The sequence below is a fragment of the Blennius ocellaris genome (assembly GCF_963422515.1).
Source record: "Blennius ocellaris genome assembly, chromosome: 24".
NCBI lineage: Eukaryota > Metazoa > Chordata > Actinopteri > Blenniiformes > Blenniidae > Blennius > Blennius ocellaris.
Genome location: NC_137673.1, coordinates 2,585,012 through 2,599,966, shown reverse-complemented (window position 1 = coordinate 2,599,966; position 14,955 = coordinate 2,585,012). Strand labels below are relative to the sequence as shown.

The 14,955-nt window shown below is 46.8% G+C and overlaps 2 protein-coding genes across 2 annotated transcripts; both read left to right on the top strand.

Annotated features, from left to right (window-relative positions):
• Window positions 1-325: 325 nt before the first annotated feature.
• On the top strand, window positions 326-5,244 carry pwp2h (PWP2 small subunit processome component; the record flags this gene model as incomplete). Its single annotated transcript, XM_080520109.1, has 21 exons — window positions 326-465; window positions 586-698; window positions 795-889; window positions 974-1,073; window positions 1,170-1,313; window positions 1,405-1,540; window positions 1,621-1,853; window positions 1,935-2,078; window positions 2,289-2,359; window positions 2,436-2,572; window positions 2,652-2,800; window positions 2,917-3,064; window positions 3,264-3,414; window positions 3,498-3,678; window positions 3,822-3,969; window positions 4,047-4,155; window positions 4,242-4,307; window positions 4,385-4,603; window positions 4,681-4,831; window positions 4,918-4,992; window positions 5,079-5,244. The coding sequence occupies exons 1-21, from the start codon at window positions 448-450 to the stop codon at window positions 5,242-5,244; spliced, it is 2,754 nt and encodes a 917-aa protein (XP_080376235.1). The 5' UTR covers window positions 326-447.
• A 643-nt stretch (window positions 5,245-5,887) lies between these two features.
• On the top strand, window positions 5,888-9,553 carry eed (embryonic ectoderm development; the record flags this gene model as incomplete). Its single annotated transcript, XM_080520036.1, has 12 exons — window positions 5,888-6,007; window positions 6,954-7,106; window positions 7,327-7,419; window positions 7,505-7,570; window positions 7,790-7,915; window positions 8,010-8,091; window positions 8,216-8,307; window positions 8,420-8,553; window positions 8,622-8,727; window positions 8,818-8,976; window positions 9,059-9,132; window positions 9,209-9,553. 12 exons carry the CDS (start codon window positions 5,888-5,890, stop codon window positions 9,333-9,335), a joined length of 1,332 nt encoding a protein of 443 aa, XP_080376162.1. The 3' UTR covers window positions 9,336-9,553.
• Between the last annotated feature and the right edge of the window lie 5,402 nt (window positions 9,554-14,955).

The following is a 14,955-nucleotide window of genomic DNA, read 5'->3' as shown; positions in this document are numbered from 1 at the left end:
TCCATGAAATCTAACCCGCTAAAACTTAAATAAAAGACAAATTTAATAAAGAAGAATGTAGTTTTTCTACTGAACATCTGTCTGATTTCAGTCATATTGAGATTAAAAATAATTTTATCTTTCTTTATGAGAATGTGTTGTGTTGTTAATAACTGAAAAGCATTTCTACTTATCCGATGAATCTTTCTTTTCCTGATGTCAAATTATTACATTCAGAAGCAACGTTTCGATCCATCGTCGAATATTGCAGGTGTAATGAGTCCTTCACACCACCAGGGTGCGCCGTGATACTCGTTGCTTCCCTTCAATCCGGAAATGACGCATGTCAACAAAACACGTGTGGACTGTGCAGAAGGAGCTCGTGTGGCGGTGATAGAGTCGTGAGGGGTAGATTGGGGGCAGTAAGTGCAAGTTAAATGCTCCGGGCTTCACGGTTAGCGGGTAAAGATGAAGTTTGCGTATAAAGTAAGTCCGCTCACAGAGGGGGAGGTTTTATACAGTCCGAGCTAACTGTTAGCATCCGTTAGCATGGGCTGCACTGTTGATGAATGAGGATCGACGTGTTAAACCTCTGCTTTCCTCCAGTTCTCTAACCTTTTAGGAGCGGTGTATCGTCAGGGGAACCTGAGTTTCTCCTCGGATGGGAACAGTGTGATCAGCCCGGTGGGAAACAGACTGTCAGTGTTCAACCTGAAGAAGTGAGTTCAGATCAGCTGTGTGTGTGTGTGTGTGTGTTCCTCCTGAGTGCAGTACTCTGACTACTTGCTGATAAACGTGTTATAAATGTGCTGCAGTAATACCTCAGAGACGTTACCCATCTCCACCTCAAAGAACATCAGCTGTGTTGGACTTTCACCTGACGGGAACGTTGCTGTGGTGGTGGATGAAGGTCAGAAACTCTCCAGACTGTCTTCTCTTTGTGTGTAAACATTCATTGTATTCATTTGTATGTATGTGTGTGTGTGTGATCCAGATGGAGCTGCCCTGCTGGTCAGCCTGGTCACTCGCGCAGTCCTCCATCACTTTCACTTTCATAAAGCCGTGAACAGCGTGTCTTTCTCCCCGGATGGCAGGTGAGCAGTGAGCCGGTGTGTCTGTGTGTTGCCCTGGCGACGGTCTGCAGGTGTGTGTCCGTGACTCGGAAGTGTGTGTGTGTATGTGCTCCTCAGGAAGTTTGTAGTGACCAAGGAGAACGTCGCTCTGATGTACCACGCTCCGGGGAAGCGCCGCCACTTCAACGCCTTCGTGCTGGACAAGAGTTACTACGGCCCGTACGATGAGACCACCTGCATCGACTGGACCGACGACTCAAAGTAAAGACCCCCTCATTACTCCTCTGTCGTCCTTGTTCCTCAGAGGTTCGGCGTTGGACGGCTATTAGATGAAGTGTCGATGTCTCCTCAGATGTTTCGTGGTGGGCAGCAAAGACATGTCCTCCTGGGTGTTTGGAGCAGAGCGCTGGGTGAACCTCATCTACTACTCTCTGGGTGGGCACAAGGACGTGATGGTGGGCTGCTTCTTCGAGAAGGACAGTCTGGACGTAGGTTTTGCTTCCTGCTGCGGTGGAGTTCACAATGAGAGCCGAGAGGCGAGTGTGCGACTGCGATGTGTGTTTTTCAGCTGTACACCGTGAGTCAGGACGGGACGCTGTGTGTGTGGGAGAGCGACACGGGGCTGGACGGCCTCTTCCTCAGCAGGAAGGCACAGAAAGCCTCAGCAGCAGAGGAAGATGAGGAGGAGGAGGAGGAAGAGCAGGAGAGAGGCGAGGGAGGAGAAGGGGAGGTGATCAGAGGGAAAGTAGAATCTCAGAAGGACAAGAAGGAGAAGAACGTCCGGTACCGGCAGAGGAGCAAGTGAGACGCCTCAGACCAGCATTCACCACTCTTTCTCCGTCTCCATGTTCTCACCGGTCCTTTCTCTTCCACTCCGATCAGACACTTCTTCAACAAAGAGGGAGACTTTAACAAGTTGACTGCTGCCACCTTCCACAAACAGACCCACCTCTTGGTTACCGGGTTCGAGTCTGGTGTTTTCCACCTGCATGAGCTCCCTGAGTTTAATCTGATCCACTCTCTGAGGTGAGACCGTCTTCTTCCTTTCCTCTGCCTCACCTTCCAGCCAACAGGCCTTCCTCAGGGCTCAGCACTGGGATCACTGCTTCTCTCTCCTTCAAGTTTGTCACTGTGAAGTTGGACTTTATGAAGACGACTCTGTTGTGTACACATCTGAACTCTATTGCTTCAATGTGACATGTATAGTTGTTTACATGTGTGCGTTTGCCTTTGCAGTATTTCAGATCAGAGGATTTCCTCGATCGCCATAAACTCCTCTGGGGACTGGATCGGCTTCGGCTGCTCACGTAAGGAACTTCTTTTAGTCAGCGGGCGTGAGGACGCCTCCTAGTGTCAGTATGCTTACGTTGGGGGCTGTTCCAGGGATGGGGCAGCTGCTGGTGTGGGAGTGGCAGAGCGAGTCCTACGTCTTCAAGCAGCAGGGACACTTCAACAACATGGCGACGCTGGCCTACTCGCCAGATGGACAGTACATCGCCACAGGAGGAGACGACGGCAAAGTGAGCTCTCCCGCTGCGTTTTCTGTGTAGAGGTGGTGGTGCGGCTGTAACCCCCTCCCCCGTGTCGTCCTGTGTGCAGGTAAAGGTGTGGAACACGCACAGCGGACTCTGCTTCGTCACCTTCACCGAACACAGCAGCTCAATCAGCGGCATCACCTTCACCTCCAGTGGCTTCGTCATCCTCAGCGCGTCCCTGGACGGCACGGTGCGCGCCTTCGACCTGCACAGGTGAGACAGACAGACAGACAGACAGACAGACAGACAGACAGACAGACAGGTGTTACTGTGATGTGCCGTGTATTATGATGACATTAAACTGTGTGTGTGTTTGTGTGTGAGTGCAGGTACAGAAACTTCCGGACCTTCACATCGCCTCGCTCTGCGCAGTTCTCCTGTCTGGCTGTAGATGTCAGTGGCGAGCTGGTGAGCGCTGGAGCTCAGGACTCCTTCCAGATCTTCCTCTGGTCCATTCAGACAGGCCGACTGCTGGAGGTACGGCCCTCGGCCAATCAGCATCCAGCACTTCAGTCACTCTTTATTCCTCCAGCCGATTTCTTTGTGCCTTTGTTTTTCTGAACTTGTAAAGTGGAGAAAATGTGCAGTCCATGAAGATCTGATTTGAAGTTGACACTAATAAAGCAAGCAATGATGTCAGGAAAGTCAGACTGACTCATCCCCCTTTGCTGTGCAGGTCTTGGGGGGTCACGAGGGTCCGGTCAGCGGTCTGAGCTTCAGTCCGGTCCAGTCGGTCCTGGCCAGCGTGTCGTGGGACCGCACCGTGCGGCTGTGGGACATGAAGGACAGCTGGCAGGTCAAAGAGACCCTCTCCCTCAGCGCTGACGGTAAGCCCCGCCTCTGTAGCCACGCCCCCTTCTTCTTCTACTTCTCCTGCGGTGTCTGAAGGTCGGCTGCTCTTCCTCCTCAGGCCTGGCGGTGGCGTACCGGCCCGACGGACAGGAGCTGGCGGTGGCCACGCTGAACGGTGAGATCTCCTTCTGGAACCCGCAGAACGCCGCGCAGACCGGTTCCGTGTCCGGGCGCCATGACCTGCAGACGGGCCGCAAGGAGACGGACAAAATCACCGCCAAGCAGCTCGCCAAGGGGAAGTGAGTGGGCGGGGCCTCAGTCCGTCAATCGAACCATGTGTTCATTCATTCGTCCATTCACCCGTAAAGAGTGAAGCCTGTTTGTGCTTCAAGCCTGTGGGTTCTCCTCCTCCTCCTCTTCCTCCTCCTCCTCCTCTTCCCAGGTCTTTCACCTCCCTGTGTTACTCTGCGGATGGGGAGTCGGTTCTGGCTGGAGGCCAGTCGAAGTTTGTCTGTATCTACAATGTGAAGGAACAGATGCTCCTGAAGAAGTTTGAAATCTCCTGCAACCTGTCCTTTGACGCCATGGAGGTACCGGCTGCTGCTGCTGCTCGTCATGATGTCAGTCTGACTGGTGAACCGCGTGACAACGTGTGCTGTTGCTGCAGGAGTTCCTGGACAGGAGGAAGATGACGGAGTGGGGCAGCCTGGCCCTGGTGGATGAAGGAGCGGGGGACGAGGGTGGGGTGGACATCAGCCTCCCCGGGGTCCGAAAAGGTACGAGGCTCGACGAGCTGTGAGCCGCTGCCGCTGTCGTTCGCCCGTTCACGGTGTCCGCCTTCTCCCTCTGCGTGTCCTTACAGGTGACATGAGTTCGCGCCACTTCAAGCCGGAGATCAGGGTCAGCTCGCTGCACTTCTCCCCGACAGGTGGGTCAGTCTCAGTTGGGGGGTGTGAGCCGTGGCGGTGAGGGTCACTAGCTCCTCCCCCTCTCCTGTCCCCTCAGGGCGCAGCTGGGCGGCGGCCACCACCGAGGGTCTGCTCATCTACTCGCTGGACGGCTCGCTGCTCTTCGACCCCTACGACCTGGATCTGGACGTGACCCCGGCCAGCGTCCGCAGACAGATGCAGCTGCAGGAGTGGACGGCCGCCATCGTCATGTCCTTCAGACTCAACGAGAAGCTGCTGAAGCAGGAAGTGCTGGAGGCGGTGCCACACCAGCAGAGTGAGACACGGACACTCGGACACACACCTGAATCCACACACACACACACATCTGACCACACGCTGTGTGCTTGGCAGTCCGGGTGGTGTGCAGCTCTCTTCCTGACGTCTACGTGGAGAAGCTGCTGGGCTTCGTGTCCTCCTGCCTGGAGACGTCGGCTCACCTGCAGTTCTACCTGACGTGGGCCCAGAGCCTGCTCATGCTGCACGGACACAAGCTGAAGAGCAGGTAAAGACCCTCGCTCAGCATTCACACACCGTCCACCGCACACACACTGATCCTCAACCCACGGCTTGAACTGTGTGTGCGTGCAGGTCGGTGGCCATACTGCCGACGCTGCAGGCGCTGCAGAGGAGCATCCAGAGACACGTCGACGGTCTGTCCAAACTGTAGGTGTCGCTCACTGTTTCTGACCAATCACACTCTGACTTCAGTCCCAGCCTCACTGACCCTGTCTGTGTGTGTGTGTGCACAGCTGTGACTTCAACATGTACAACATCCGGTACGCCGTTGCTCTCTCCAAGCAGAGGGGGGTGAAGCGTGATGCTGAGGAGGAGGAGGAGGAGGAGGAGGAGGAAGATGATGATGAAGGGTTGTCTGAGGGGATGAGTGAAGCATCTGTAGACGACATGGTGCTATAGATAATATCACTGTTGCTCTGTAAAGTTTTCTTATTAAATTTCTATGTAAAAGGCTCTGATTTCATGTTTTCTTCCATTTTCTTTGGTTGAAATCAGGTTAATGTGTATAAGAACTTAATGCAACAAGTTTTTCTCTAAATCATTTTTGATTATTGTGTCAGCATTATATACAAAGCATTTGTTGATTTATTTGTCTTAGCGCTTGTTACTTGACTATCTTCAATCCATTTTTAATTATACTTTAGTTTTCTCATTTTAACACGGATGATTTTCATAATTATTTTATCATATATGTGCTTTTGCAGTAATAGTAGTTTGCACGTATTTTAAATATTTAAGCTTTTTCCAGTATCAAAATCTGAAAGGTTTACTTTAATTATATATATTTAGTTGGGAATTCTACACTGTAATTCTGAAATATCTTCAAGTTTATATTTTTATTTAATAGACAAAAATCAAGTAAATCGAACAAAACATGGAGATGAACGAAAACAAATTGTATTTTCTTTTCAAATTAAAAGAATTGTAAAATTGTAGTCGTAGTCAATCCCGTAACTCCAGTTCCCAGAAGCCCTTGCGGTGTGTGTTTCGCCCCCCCCCCGGAGAGAAAGGCGGAAGCGGAAGAGGAGGAGTTCGGGTCAAAATGAGGGAAAATAAGAACATGTCCGAGTCTCCGTCCCGAGCTGCAAAAGAAGCTCCGGCCAAAAAGCAGAAACTCAGCAGCGACGAGAACAGCAACCCGGACTTATCCGCAGACGAAAATGTGAGTTTACCACGAGCGCGCCGCCGCTGCGCTGTTTCCATGGCGACGGCGTGCACGGGGACTGAGCTGCGTGCTAAAGGAGCCGGGTGGCTAACGGGCTTAGCTTTGTGCTCCCACACAGATGGAGGTCTATCAAGTTCAAAGCGGTTTTAAATTGTTTTCGATTAAAGGGGATTGTTTTATTTGTTGTTGGATGCTGCATCCGGGGGTTTTCGCGACTCGGAGAAGATTTAAACCAGTTTGATCAAACTGATTGTTTGATGCTCCTGCTTCATTGATGATGTTCCAACTATAAACATTGAGACTGAATCAGTCGATTTGATGCACTTCGTTTCCCTAAAAGACATGATAATATTGCACAGAAACTCAAAACAGGTCCACACTGCGGTCCGAGAGTAATAGTCCACCAATTCTTTGAAATTGTTTAAATTACATGTTTTCTTCCCCACATTCATCATTTTGAGTCCAGTTTCATTAAAATGTCTATACATATACCTAACTCTTTGTTGTAGAATTTATTCAGTTTTAATCTTTGCTGTGTTTTTTTTTTTTATTTGCCGATTTATTTCCCTGAATTTATTAATTTATTGTGAGTTGCAGGATCTGTTTTTCATTGATTTGGTCATTTGTTAATATTCTATTGCCAATTTTCATACAAACACAATATCATCAATGTTTACTTTGTTTAAACACGTACGAAGCACATTCATGAAGTTTAATTTTGAGTAAATGGTCTTTTTAATTGCGTCAGTGATTTTGATTCCAGTGAATGGTTTAGTCGTGTTGTTATTCACCTGATCAGTTGGTTATTAAATGTTCTTTTTGAGTAATGTCTTCCATTTTAATAAAAGAGACTATATTGCAGTAAATAATGTGGTAAAAATGTGACTCTGATTTAACCTGAGCACCACCTCACTGAGTGGATCCTTCGTCTTGTCCTTCGCAGGATGACGCAGTCAGCGTGGAGAGCGGCAACAACGCCGAGCGGCCCGACACGCCCACCAACACCGCCAACGCCCCGGGCAGGAAGAGCTGGGGCAAGGGCAAGTGGAAGTCCAAGAAGTGCAGATACTCCTTCAAGTGTGTCAACAGTCTGCGGGTCAGTGTGTGTGTGTGTGTGATGTGTTGTTTGTTATTAAACTGTGTGTGAGTCATGTCATTAATCTGTGTGTGTGTGTGTGTGTGTGTGTGTGTGTGTGTGTGTGTGTGTGTGTGTGTGTGTGTGTGTGTGTGTGTGTGTGTGTGTGTGTGTGTGTGTGTGTGTGTGTGTGTGTGTGTGTGTGTGTGTGTGTGTGTGTGTGTGTGTGTGTGTGTGTCAGGAGGACCACGGACAGCCTCTGTTTGGGGTCCAGTTCAACTGGCACAGTAAGGAAGGAGACCCGCTGGTGTTCGCGACAGTGGGAAGTAACCGGGTCAGTCTCTGCACATCCTGGTGTGTGTGTGTGTGCGTGTGGTGAAATGTGTGTGTGGGTCTGAGTGTGTCTCCTCCTCTTGCAGGTGACTCTGTACGAGTGTCACTCTCAGGGAGAAATCAGACTCCTGCAGTCGTACGTGGACGCTGACGTATCCTTACTTCAAGTCTCATTGATCCACTCTGTTTGTTTTTTTTAACCTGAGAATATGTCAAAATAAAACCCCGACACACTCCAATGCCACTTTATGTGATTAATCAGTTATGAGAAAAGAAAGAGAGGCTGGCTGAGGTGTGTGTGCCAGCAGGACGTCTGGAGTCCAGGAGTAGCTGCTTCACGTCCAGAAGAGTTTTCTTTAACCAGCCTGAAGGCCGAGGAGAACTTCTACACCTGCGCCTGGACCTACGACACCAACACCAGTCACCCCCTGCTGGCCGTGGCCGGCTCCCGCGGCATCATCCGGGTCATCAACCACGTCAGCATGCAGTGCATCAAGGTGAGAGCCTCAGTCCGAATGTCTCGGCTCCATCTGCTTAACGGTGTTACGCAATGAAATGATTGTTTTGTTTATTGTGTGTGTTGTTTGTTAGCATTACGTGGGTCACGGGAACGCCATCAACGAGCTCAAGTTTCACCCACGGGATCCAAACCTACTGCTGTCTGTGAGCAAAGGTAGAACCCCCACTGATCGTCTGGCGCGTTGCCTTCAGGGGCCCTCGGAAAACGCAGCATTCCAGCGAAGGAGAGGCTGTAATTCTGCTCAGCGGTGGTTTTAAGTGTTTGTCTGTGTCGTCAGATCACGCTCTCCGACTGTGGAACATCCAGACAGACACTTTAGTGGCCATTTTTGGAGGCGTGGAGGGTCATCGAGACGAAGTCCTGAGCGCCGTGAGTGTCGCCACACGTTCCGCTGGTCGTGAGGAGCGGCTCCCACCTGCTCTGCAGCTCGGTGGGACGTTTTCCACGTTTCTCCTCGGTGAATTGGGCGGTTTGTTTTCAGGACTTCGACCTGCTGGGAGAGAAGATCATGTCCTGTGGGATGGATCACTCCCTCAAACTGTGGAGGATCAACTCGGAGAGGATGCAGAGGGCCATCAGAGGCTCGTACGAGTACAACCCCTCCAAGACCAACAGGTCAGACCTCCTCCTCCTCCTCCTCCTCCTCCTCCTCCACCCTCACCTCCTCTCACCTGTTCTTTCAGGCCCTTTGTGTCTCAGAAGATCCACTTTCCCGACTTCTCCACGCGAGACATTCACAGAAACTACGTGGACTGCGTGCGCTGGCTCGGCGACCTCATCCTGTCCAAGGTCAGCGGGCGTCTCGCACGATGTAAAAAAAAAAAAGTGGAGCTCCTTGATGGTGTTTGGTTGTGAAGCTGAAGCTGTTGTTGCTTTCAGTCGTGCGAGAACGCCATCGTCTGCTGGAAGCCGGGCAAGATGGAGGACGACATCGACCACATTAAAGCCAACGAGTCCAACGTGACCATCCTGGGTCGCTTCGACTACAGCCAGTGTGACATCTGGTACATGCGCTTCTCCATGGACTTCTGGCAGAAGGTTCGCCGGCTCGTTTTCATTTACACATCGCCACCGGTGGTGTGAGACGGCGGCTGACGCTAACGCTGTGCTCCGCCCACAGATGCTGGCTCTGGGGAACCAGGTGGGGAAGCTGTACGTGTGGGACCTGGAGGTGGAGGATCCACATAAAGCCAAGTGAGTGACGGCGTTTGAATTCTCCTCAGGCCTTTTCGTGTTCCTCGCCCGGCTCACCGTTCACTCCCCCCCTCAGGTGCACCACGCTGACCCTCCCCAAATGCACATCCGCCATCAGACAGACAAGTTTCAGCCGTGACAGCAGTATTTTAATCGCCGTGTGTGACGACGCCTCCATCTGGCGCTGGGACCGGCAGCGCTGATCACCCCCCCCCCCCCCCCGCCACCTCCTGCAGGACGGAGAACCGCTGCAGCGACGCTCTGATTCAGATTGGACGAAGTGGAATGCGTGTTTTAAGTGTCGTCTGTTCTATCAGATGAGTCGTGTGCCTTCCTCGTCTCTCTGCAGCCTTTTCTATCACTCAAACGCCCTCTGACCCTCTCTCCATGCTGACGCCCCTCCCCTTCCCACCAGCCACTGGTTTATTGGATGTCAGTGTTCTCAGTGAGTTCACACAATAAAAACAGTTTGTTTTTAAAAAAAAATATGAGCTCCAGAGTCAATTTGTGCCATAACATCTGAGCTGTCTGTGTCGGGATCTTTTAAATGATAATAAAAGAGTTTGTAATGATTTGATGTGAAGGTGAAAGTTTACAGGTCGTGTTCAGTGGATCTTCTGAGGTGAGCGACACTAAACTACAAAGCACTTTATGGTACGCGTCATTTGAGTCATTTTACTTTGCAGAAGTGAACAGGAAGTGCAATGCTAATCCTAATATTCTAACTTTACTTTTAGTTTCCACTTGTGGCCACCAGATGGCGACGAACAGGAAGTGTATGTTAATCCTAATATTCTAACTTTACTTTTAGTTTCCACTTGTGGCCACCAGATGGCGACGAACAGGAAGTGTATGTTAATCCTAATATTCTAACTTTACTTGTAGTTTCCACGTGTGACCACCAGAAGGCAAACGTCATCAATAACAGCGGCGGTAAGGACAGCAAGCGGTGGCGATTTGAGCGAATTATCTTCATGAAATAATGGAAAGTTTCTCATAAATGTTTGCCTCGATCGTCTCCATGAAGCAGATTGTAAGTTTAATCCAGGAATGTTACACCGGGGAGCCGCTACATGTCCACCATGTTTTATAATGTGATTGTTTGGTTGTAAACCACGTTTCAACTCCACCTGACGACAAACTACAAACTCCCAACGTCCAGAAACTTCCTCAAACTCCAGGTTTCACTCTGGAAACACCACAACATTCGTATTAAGTTTATTCTTAGATCAGATGCGTGTGTTTGTGTGTATTTGTGTCAGAAAGCCTCTGCCCCGCCCGCTCCTGTGCACACAGTGAGGAAAACAAACACACCTTAAACACTTCAGACTGTCAGGAAGTTATAATGAGGCTCAAATCAAGTCTGAAACTTGTTCAAACATTCACGTCGTCATTTGTGAGGTTGTACTTTTGAGGAGCTAACCGGAAGTGCTATGCTAATCCACGCGTTCTAACTTTAATTGTTGTAGTTTCCACTTGTGGCCACCAGGTGGCGACTCATCAATAACAGCAGCGTCCATGACGGTAAATGTTTGAGATTTTACTGAATTATCTTTGAAAAATGATTAAAGGTTTATGATAAAACTATGACGGATCATCAACATAGATCAGACTGTGAGTTTTTTCTTTCAGGTTTAAACAGGTAATGGTAGTAGTAGTTTATTCAGTCAACCAAACATGAAGGAAGGGCTGAGTTATATGAGTAAAGTGAGTTATAATCTAGTATTTATCTGATTTTACACATTATCCTATGTTTTTTGGCTAATTTAGCCTCGAGGATATTTATGTGCAGCTTCCAACTAAGTTTCTCATCATCATCGACAGTAATTCCCCAAAACGTGTTTGCATGTGCTTGTTGAATGTGTTTGGATCTGTGGTGAAACCTGAGTGTGTTTCTCTGAAATGTTGTTTCTGTGTTCAGGTTCTTGAGTGACGTCACCATCTGGCGTGGGTCGTGTTGTGGTTCAGTGGATGTTCTGAGGTGAGCAACACTAAACTACAAAGCACTTTATTGTTTTCCCACAACTTTCAGTTTTCAGAGAGTCTATATATATGTATATATATACGTGTGTGTTTATCTGGAGAAATTGAAAGGTTATAAATCATCAACTTTACAGAGAGTAAACATACACTGGTCACTCCTACAGAACCTTTAGATTTAAATCTGGGAGAAGAAAAACCTGTTAATATTGTTACTTTTCTTGAAATTCTTTTAAAAATAGCATAAGATTGTTTTAATTGTATAAAGTAATAAGCTGAAGGTAAAAGCAATGATTTGTAAAACTTTTTATGAGGTTAAACTCTTTGTGGAAATACAATCCAGAGAAGTGGAGAAGTGCAGTTTGTGGAGTGCTGCAAATGTAGTTACAGTATAGAAGCAAAGTGAACTTATCAACAGGAAAAGTGATGAAGAATGGAGCTGAAATAATACAAGTTGACATTTGTCATTAAAAATAATATGTACCTCAGAACAAGTAGGAAAAACGTTTTGCTTCCTCTTTATTATTAATTATTATTATTGTTACTATTACACACCAGTGCTTTTCTAAAACCTTCCAAACTCTCATCTTTTCCACAGAAAAAGCACCTGAAGTTCACGCGTTTAACGCGTTTACTTGTTGTAGTTTCCACTTGTGGCCACCAGATGGCGACAAACAGGAAGTGCTATGCTAACCCGAATATTCTAACTTTACTAGTTGTAGTTTCCACTTGTGGCCACCAGATGGCGACAAACAGGAAGTGCTATGCTAACCCGAATATTCTAACTTTACTTGTAGTTTCCACTTGTGGCCACCAGGTGGCGACTCATCAATAACAGCAGCGTCCATGACGGTAAATGTTTGAGATTTTACTGAATTATCTTTGAAAAATGATTAAAGGTTTATGATAAAACTATGACAGATCATCAACATAGATCAGACTGTGAGTTTAATCCAGGAAGTTTGACTGTAATCTATTTCTTTCAGGTTTAAACAGGTAATAGTAGTAGTAGTTTATTCAGTCAACCAAACATAAAGGAAGGGCTGAGTTATATGAGTAAAGTCAATTGTATTCTAGCATTTATCTGATTGTACACATGATCCTATGTTTTTTTTTTACTAATTTAGCCTCGAGGATATTTATGTGCAGCTTCCAACTAAGTTTCTCATCAAGTGGTTCCTAGAAACATGTTTGCATGCTGTTGCATGATGTTCAATTTGTTTAGCATTAATTTTAACGTGGGTTTGACAGTTAATATCCCTGATTCCAGATAAGATAAGATAAGATAAGATAAGATAAGCCTTTATTGATTTCACAAAGGAGAAATTTACTTGTTACATTCTGCTCTTAAGGACACTCAGTAGTAGGAAAGACAAGAAATGTGCAAACAGTTAGATAAGAATAGAGGAATCTTATATACAATGACTATCAAGAACTCTAAGGGCCAAAAGTATTTGCAGTAGAAAATAATAAGTAAAAAAAAATAAAATTGGACTCAAATAAAAATAAGATAAAAATCACAGACCATAATAAAGTATAATAAGTTCTAAGGGGAGCAAAGTATACAGTAAGATGAAATAGAAGGAAATTAAACTATGATGAGGGGGCAAACTGTAGAATAAAAGTACAATAAACATACTGTAGTAAAAAATAATACCAGTGTTGAATACAAGTGGTCAATTAGGTGACGTAGATAAGGTGACTTGGATCAAGTGGTATAGATGCAGGGTTATTGCACATAGTATGTTGCTTTACAGTGTTGTTGTCCAGTCTTACAGCAGTGGGGATGAAGGACGAAGGACTTGCGGTAGGGATGAAGGACTTGCCCCGTCCGACACTGAGGGTCTCAGTCTGCCACTGAAGGAGCTCCTCAGCTCCTCTACAGTCCCGTGCAGTTGCTGGGTGGTGTTGTCCATGATGGAGGAGCCTTAACTACCACCCTCCTGTCGCTCACCTCCTTCAGAGTCCAGGGGCTTTTCCAGGTCCTTTCCTGAGCAATAGGAGCGGCTGTCATCAGCGTAGAATAAACCAATAGAATAGAAAGACTTTAGAGAGAAGTTCTTGTAGTGAAGCTCCACACAGCCTGTAAAAGAAGAGAGAGAAAGTCCAGACTTCTCTGAGAATCTCATTAAAAACAGTAATAATGTTGCTTCTGTGGTACGGACCCTAAAGCAACCACACGTGGAGTATCCTGATTACTAGAATGTTCCAATTCTTTCCTTTATTTTCGATTCATCACAGCATTTATCAACATTTCAGCAATGATTTCTCTTTGTGGTTCTTTTGTTCACAGCTACTGCGACAGACGAGGAAACTCTGGTTTCTGGATCCCGTTTAAAGAGGTAAGAAAGAAATATAATGTCCATATTCCATTTGGACATTAAGAAATAAATAATCTTAAAGTGCACATGTACATGAATTCATTTAGTATTTCTTTGTCCTGCAGCTTCTTGTGTTGTTATGTTTGTGTTGAGTATGTTTATATTGTTTTGAGTTTAAAATCAATCAATTCAGATGATTTCTCTGCTCCACATTCTCTCTGTTGACGTTGAGGAAGTTGTTCAGAGTGTTGAAGGTGAATCTCTACAGTTTGGATTGTAAATCCAACTAAAAACCAAACCTAAAAACAAGTGTTTGATTGTGTTTCCTGCTTGTACTTGATAATAATTCATGATAAATAGATTTGTCTGTACAAAGAAAAGACGGTGGACGGTGTCTCCTTCTTGTGGCACAATCATGTCCCTGCATTTATTGACCCGTTTCCACATTTATTTTTGGAGGAAACTTTGTTTTTTGTTTTTAAATATAATGTAAATTGTTATTGGAAATACTCTATTTTGACTTTAGGAATTAAATAATGTGAAAGTAAACTATATAATTGACTGAATTGATTATTTCTTGGTTCTGCAGCTTCTTGTGTTGTTATGTTTGTAAGGAGCCACCAGGTGGCGCCACAGAAAATCTGTGGTGAAACCTGAGTGTTTTCTGAAAGTGTTGTTTGTGTCCAGGTTGATGGCGCCACCATGTGGTGTGACGGTGGAGCAGCAAACAACGTCCAGCCTTCCCTCCAGAGTGGAACATGTGGTGATGAACTGCAGTCTTCTGTCTTGACTCCTCCCACTGTTCCACTCGCCCTCTGGAGGGAAGTGGAACAGTGGGAGGAGTCAAGACAGAAGACTGCAGTTCATGACCACACCCACTGAAGACCTGCACTTTTTGGGGGTTAATTTTATAAAAAAAATTCATAACTTTGTTCAGCATAACCCTCTGTCCTCCCTGGGGAAGGGCTGGACGGGAACCGCCACACCCACCCAAGTGTTTTGCCAGCCCTTCCCCCTCCACCTCCACCTGCCTCCATCTCTCCTCCCTCCCACCTCAGCCTGTCATCTGAACCCCTCTAGTGAAGTGGTGTGAGGAGGATTTGAACCAGCATCAGTCTGCAGCACCAAACTGTGTGTGAAGACTGAACCACTGACTGAACCCCTGAGCCACCAGGTGTTCTGCTTCTCGTGATGCTTCTCCAGCTTCTGTCTCTACTTTGTTTCTTTGCGATGAATGGAAGAATAAATGGAACCCGAGCAGAATATCCAGTGTGACTGGTTAGCTCAGTGAGGAGGACCAGTGCCTTGCACCTGAGAGACGTTGGTTCAAGTCCTAACCGTCACCCAACTCCAAGCAGAGATACAACGTCCTGCAACTTCCAACAACGCTTATGCTACTTTCACGTACAACTACGTACTTTTAAGACAGTTGGAAAATTACTTACTTACTTACTTACTTACTTACTTACTTACTTACTTACTTACTTACTTACTTACTTACTTACTTACTTACTTACTTACT